Genomic DNA, 7,034 nt, shown 5'->3' with positions numbered 1-7,034 from the left:
CTCCTAGCAGACAGGGCCGGCGAAGGAATGCGCCTTTGTTCATACGTGCTACGTGTGTGTCAACGTAACTGTGTGCCTGCATACCTGTGTGCCTACGTGAGTAAGGGAAGCCATATGCACCGGAAATGACGGGTGTAAGTGTTTGTGGGCTGAGGTCAGCCAGTGCTGTCAGAGGTCTCGGTCCCGGTGGTGGACCACAGTCCTGACTGGTAGCCACCGCCCAGTCATCCCAAAGCACCCGCAACTCACTCTGCTTGCAGAAAGGTGGGAGGGTACCTCGTGCGTCACGGGTACCTCCAGGTGGGGGTTTCCAGGAGTGCCTGCCAGGGAGCCAAGTCAGACGTTCTGGCCCCCTCCACGGGCCACAGTCCCAGCCCACTTTCCTTCCACGTGTGCGTCCCGGCAATGCCCTGGAACATACATGGGAAGATGCCAGCAGACCTGCCCTCCAGCCTCCTACCATGCCCCTGGACTATGACCTCACACTAGCCCCACCTACCCCCTGTGAGTCACCCCTACCCAAGCCTGACCCTGACAAGCAGGGCTCAGTTGCTTGTCAATAGTTCCCCTCCTGGTGGGGACCAACCACGAGTCCATGGAGGGCGGCACACTGACTATGGGGCCCCCAGATCCTTCCGGAGTGGCACTGTGAGGGGAGGAGTCATTTTCTCTTGTTCTTTGGGAAGGGTCTCCTGGGCTATAAATCACCATCACTCCTGGGGGATAGTTTCTGTGCTGCGGGCTGAGGCATCGTGGGGTCCCTGTCCCAGCCGCGTGAGGACAGTCCAGCTGTTGTGATGAGCAGAACCCACCCTGAGGGAACCTGCAGGTATGTTTCTCATCGGTTGGGCCCTCCTGGAACCCCATGGTCTGAGGCCTCTGCCAAGGAGAAGACCATGGTGGCTTGTTGTCCAAGATGGCTGTATTGTCACTGGTGACTTTCTCCCTGTTCCTCTGGTCCTCATGCAGGTGAAGACGCCCAGTCAAGCAGGCAGAAGAGTGTTTTCTCCTCTGGCCACCAAGCAGGCACCCTCTGCTTTGAGTGGTAGGAGTGCTTGCAGCCACTTCTTGCTCTGGGATTCCACCCACACAGGTGAGATTCTGAGGCACCCAGGAGGAAGGGGTGGAGTTGGCTGAGACACTGAATGATGGAAAATGGGCAAGCCTGGGGTCCAGTCACATACCTCAGTAGAAGACACAGTGATGGCCAAGCCCCAGGGGCCAACCAGGTCCCTTGTAACCAAGCCAGACCCAGTGAAGAGTGTGACCCTTTGTCACCCAGCAGGCGGGCAAAGGTTCAACCAAATGATGATGCTTGGGGCCAGCCAGGGTGTGAGGACATGACACCCTTGCCTGTGGTTGGTGAAGTGGAAACACGACACACTTTGTGGAAGGCCATTTTCTGGCATGAGTCAGCAACTCGGGTGTGTGTGGTGTGCCCCGGGCCTCTTCCTGCATGGCCCTTCAGTGAGTGTGTGGTCACATTGAGTAGCTGTATTGGCAGAATGAGTTTTCCCTTCTCTTCCATCAGAAGGGAAGCATCAGTAACTTGTGGCACTCCTGACACTGGGAGTCTGGGTGAGGACCCTGAGGGAGGATTGTGGGGACGCTGGACCCCACTACTGAGTGGGCTCTGGGAGGACTTGGGCTAAATGAATACATACCATATTTCCTGACATCTCGGTATCAGTGAGACTGGGGATCTGGTATGGGGGAGCAGCCTCAGGTGGGCAGAGGGAAGAATTCCAGCACCAGCAGGTTGTCAAAGTTGAGGATCTTGAGGCAGGACTGAAAGGACGCTGGAACCTAATCAGAGGAGACCTCAGAGAAGCCTTTTGCTGCTGTCGGTCCTTGGTGGCCCTGGGGTAGGATGAACCCAACATGTGTGGTCTCACTTCCCTGTATCTGGGTCTTAGTCTGGGGTCCTGAAACAGGGGGCAGGCTTCCTGACATCCAGGTCTGAGACTGGGAACTTTGCATGGGGCAGGGACTCAGGTGGGCTGATTCCCAGGTCCTGTGGTGTGTCAAGTTGAGGACCCTGAGGGAGGACTAGGGTACCGTGGACCGCAATCAGAGGAGGCCTCAAAGTAGCCCATCTCTGTTATCAGTCCAGGGTGACTGTGGGGTAGAATGAGCAAAACAGGCATGGTCTGACTTCCTGACACCCGGGTCTTGGAGAGACTGGGGCCCTGGTATAAGGGGCGGGGCTTCAGCTCGGGAGAGGCAAGAATCCCAGGTCCCGACTGGAGGCAAGTTGAGGTGCCTGAAGGAAGACTGAGGGGTCCCTGCGGGAGGACCGACAGAACCCCACAGATCCCTGCCCCTGTAGTTGGCCCTGGAAGCCCTTGGGGTGAGAAGAGCACTCTAGGCCTGTCTGACTTCCTGACATGTGGGTCTCAGAGAGACCGGGGACCTGGTGTGAGGAGCCAGGCCTCAGGTAGGGAGAGGACAGAGCCCGGGTCCTACCGGGAGTCAAGGTGAGGACACTGAGGGAGGAGGGGAGCCTGACCCCAGAATAGAGGGGACTCTGGTAATCCCCGGGAAGGACAACCATGAGCAAGATTTCCTGACATCCAGATCTCAGAGAGCCTGGGGACCTGGTGAAAGTGGCGGGGTTTCAACATGGCAGACGGGACAATCGCGGGTCCTGCCTGGAATCTAGGCTCCATGCGAGGAAGGACTGAGGGTGTTAAACTCCAAGGCAGGGAGGGATCCTTGCTCTTGTGGGGTCATGGAGGTCCCAGAGCAGGGTGAGCAGTTTATTCACCTCTGTCTTAGGGGCCTTAAGATGAGGTGTTTGGGTGGAGGGTGGAGGCTTCAGTTCTGCAGAGGGTGGACTCCCTGGATCCCGAGGAAGGACTGAGCAGATGCCCGCCCCTGTGTTCAGTGCTTGGAGGCCAAGTAGGATGTGAGGAGAGGTGAGGACCGAGCATCTCCCCAGCCTAGGACCTGCGGGATGCCCTAGGCAGGTGCGGCCACATGTGGGGCCCCTCAGCACTTTCTGTCCAGATTTGGGTCTTGTTCTGAATTTCCCTGCAGGTCCCCAAAGGGGAAGGTCCAGGACATGCTGGTGGAAAAGTGAGCACTACACGTGAGCCCCAATGGGACTACCCACCCCAGATCTGTGGGGACCTCACAGAGTCAATCCCTCCTACCAGCACAGAAGGCCTAGGTCTGTGCCACAGTCTCCCCCCGAGGTGCCCCCTCCATTTGTCTCACAGGGGCTCCAGGAAACAGGAGGCAAACGTGGAGGTCTGAGGCCCATGTCCTGAGGTCAGGGAGCAGAGGACGTCCAGGCAGTGCTGGGAGACAAGGTGAGGTGGGTGCCCTGATTGTGCACAGGGGCTCCCCATCCCAGAACAGAGGGGACCTCAAAATGCCTTAATCCCCCCACCTTGTCAGCCCCAGAACCTTGGGCTGTACTGGCTGCACCCTGGGCCAAAATTTCTCTTCCTCAGTTGACAGGGGACTGACTACCAAGGGGGAGCACCCCTGTAACGCCCAAGAGCAGCCCTCAAGGAAGACCAGTAAAGTGGCCTCAGTCAGAGCCACCCATGGCATGTTTCACAACTAGGACCATTTACACTCTCTCTTTCCCAGGTCAGTGGTCTCCATTTCCCCCATGCCACACTCCCACTGGGCACAAGACCCCATCCGTCATGCCTGTGGTCCCGATGAATGAGTTTTGCACTCCTGAGGAACACCTTCAGGGCCAAATCCAGGCCCAGGGCCCAGTGGAGGCGCAGCTCCTGGGGGTGGAGGCGGAGGATGCCTCAACCCCTCTGGCCACCTCCCCTCCAATCTCATCTTCCTCTGCCACCGTAGATGCAGAGATCTTTCTCAAGCAGACTCTGAATGTGATGGTGGCTGATCTAGTCGAGATCGTGTTCCTCAAGTATGGCACCAAGGAGCCGATTTTCCAGACTGAAATGCTGAATACAGTCCTCAGGGATAACCAGGCCCACTTCCCTGTGGTCTTTCATAAAGCCACACAGTGCCTGCAGTTGGTCTTTGGCCTGGATATGAAAGAGGTGGACCATAGAGAGCACATCTATGTCATGATCCCCACCCTGGGCCGCCTCACGCTCAGTGACATGCAGAGGGATGGGCAGAGTATGCCAAAGGCTGGCCTACTGGTTTCCGCCCTGACCCTGACTCTCCTAGCAGGGGACTGGGTCTGTGAGGAGAAAGTCTGGGGAGAACTCAGCAGAATGGGGGCATTTGCTGGGATGCAGCACTACGTCTATGGGGAGCCCAAGGAGCTGCTGACCCAAATATGGGTGCAGGCGGGGTACCTGCAGTACTGTCAGGTGCCTCACAGCCACCCTGCTCACTATGAGTTCCTGTGGGGTACCAGGGCCTATGCAGAGACCAGCAAGCAGCAAGTCAAGGACTACCTGCACAGGGTCAATGGAAGGGGTCCCGGGTTCTTCCCATCCCAGTGTACAGAGGTGTGAGGGAGGAGGAAGAGGGGCCCTGAGCCAGAGCAGCAGCCAGACCCACATCCAGCAGCTTGTCCTGAAGGAAGGAAGGGAGGCTGATCCTTCCTTCTGCCTTCTCTGTCATGAGGGCCTGGGCCAGTTGGGGGAAATGCTGTGCTGCATCTTTGGGATCATGTTCTTTACAATGACATGGAGATTCACTTCTGTTTCCTTTAGGAATTTTTCAAATGTTATTTGTTTTAATAGAAGGCTTAATAAGCTTCAGTGTCTAACTATGTCAATAACGTTGATCACAGTGTGTTTGTGCTCACCCAGTTCAAGAAAAAAAGTTTGCTGTTTTGTAAAAGTGATTGTGAACTCTTTGATTTTATTTTGTAACCCTGGTCAAGATTCCATGGAATGGGAATATAACTATTTTGGAAATATGATATTACTTAGTAAGAATTGAGAAATTAAATATATTTGAGGTAAGTTCCTCTATGTTCCTTGTATGTACTTTTATACAGCTAAACTATCTCTGTTCAATTGGATTTTTTCAAGTTATTATTTAAGAAAGTACAAAACACCTGATCTGACTTAATAAGTGCCCTGCTCTGGCTCATTTATTCCACAGACCTTCATGGAGCCTGTGCTCTGTGGAAGGCCCTGCGTTAGCAGTTGGGACACTAGGAAAAGCAGGACTCCCCAACACCTAGAGCAATGATTTAAGAGCTGCAGTCACATGAAGAAGGTAGAGAGATGTCCCCTAGTTTCACAGAACAAGGCAACCTGGGGCAGGGCGGTGAGGGTCCAGGAGGAGCACTCGAGTGTTGGTGCCTGAGCCAGGGCGTTTTGGGACTTTGGGAAGCTGGGTTCATTCTGTGAGAGGTGATGGTAATGAACCTGGGCGGTGGCAGCAGCCAGAGCTATACACAGTGTCTTATGGGTGAGAAGAAAATCTGAAATGGGACATACACATTAGAAGATCCTCTTCTGTCCTAGATAAATTTCTTGGGGCAGGAAGGGAAGTTACACTATGGTCAGGAACAGTTAGACACTTGTTTATGCTGCTTGATCTAAGTACACCTAAAGTTGTCAAAATGGGGAGGGGTGAGTGGACTTTGGTTTGCTGCACAATCTACTCAAGTCTTGGAGAATACAGTTGAAGAAATCTTGGTAAGCACCCCCAAACTCTTGGTAGGATTTTAGGACTGTCTTTTTTGAAACTGGTGGCTGTGTACTTAAACTAATGGATTAGCTTTTCTAGGTGGGCAGATCCTAAAGCCATAGATGAGGAGGGGTTATGGAAACCACAGTGGCAAAATCTGTACTGAATTTGAATTCACACACCTCAGAATGCTCCTTGGAGGTGAAGGGTGGTGCATTGTGCATATCCTAGCTGGATTTTATCAAGAAAACTCCCACTGTCCTTGTCCCCTCACTGTCGCTTTTCTGATGCCTGCCCCTCATGAAGGTCATGGCTGTCGGGGAGCCTACGGGCACCTGTGCAGGTGCTCAGGCAAGTTCCATTGTGTGGAGGCAGCCGGAACTCCCAGGGGGAGACTGTGTAATGGCATCAGGAAGAAGGGGCACATCCTCAGCCCACTGAGACTGTGGGGCACTGGCATCACTTCAGAGGGAAGGGCAGAAAGAACACTGGAGGGAGTCGGGGGACCCATCCCTGACATTCACGAGAGCCTTGGAGACTAAATCAGATCTTGCATTTGAAAGTGCCAATACAGAGTAGTGACTAGAAACAGTTGGAGATTCAATGCTCATCTGGCTTTCTCAGAAACTCCTCAACACACAAAGGGAATTGTCTTCATCACAAGCTATTCCTACCGGCTGCTGTCTGTTGAGCACCGAGTACGTTTCAGGGCAGGGGAGAGACTCCAGGTCCTTGTTCACATCTCTTCTCCTTCTGCTTCCTGGAAGCTGCCTGCAGGGAACATGGGATCCTAGGTAAACCTACAACAGTTTGGGAATAAATTACATGATCAATGCACCAATTTAAATAGAAAGACAGAAAAAAAAAATGTTCCCTATAAATAAGAGTAGCACATTGTTTGGGAAAAAATCATTCCATTTGTCCTGATATCTGGGGTGGAGTGGAAAGATATTCTGGATGCAGGTGGTGCCACATCCATGGGACTGAGCTCCCAAGAAGCAGGAAAAGCTCCTGCCTGACTGACTGATGGAAGCTCTGTCCAGGCCTGTCCATGCAGGGCCAAGGTGAGGACCTGGGCTCCTTCCAGTGGCACTGATGTCATGAGGCAGCAGTGAGCGGTTATGTGAAGTGAGATTTTAATCCCCTGCCCAGGAATTAAACCTGGGTAGCCTGGATGAGAGCCAGGAATCCTAGCCACCATACTAGCAAGGGCTAGAGCCTGAAAGCTATTTTTTCATGAATCATTGCCTCCAGTGAAGAATTCATTTATGACAGACAGAAACTGTAAATGCAGGTACAATATTATTAGAGACATAGCCCAACAAGTGGGAGAGCACATAAAGAAATGGTTTGTTAGTTGAGATAGAAGCAAGGCAGAGATGCAGTCTTGGAGAGAAAGAGTGTGGATGTCACACCTGGTGAGCAGGAGCACAGTCAAGAGTCAG

General features: G+C 53.3%; 1 protein-coding gene across 1 annotated transcript; it reads left to right on the top strand.

The window, feature by feature from the left end:
* Window positions 1-1,052: 1,052 nt before the first annotated feature.
* LOC122690375 (melanoma-associated antigen 10-like) lies at window positions 1,053-4,457 on the top strand. The gene is made up of 3 exons (XM_043897400.1): window positions 1,053-1,093; window positions 3,222-3,314; window positions 3,601-4,457. Exon 3 carries the CDS (start codon window positions 3,660-3,662, stop codon window positions 4,455-4,457), a length of 798 nt encoding a protein of 265 aa, XP_043753335.1. The 5' UTR covers window positions 1,053-1,093; window positions 3,222-3,314; window positions 3,601-3,659.
* Window positions 4,458-7,034: the final 2,577 nt, after the last annotated feature.

The sequence above is a fragment of the Cervus elaphus genome, chromosome X (genome assembly GCF_910594005.1).
Source record: "Cervus elaphus chromosome X, mCerEla1.1, whole genome shotgun sequence".
Classification (NCBI taxonomy): Eukaryota; Metazoa; Chordata; class Mammalia; order Artiodactyla; family Cervidae; genus Cervus; species Cervus elaphus.
The sequence above is the reverse complement of the archived record's forward strand: the minus strand, read 5'-3'. Positions and strand labels throughout refer to the sequence as shown.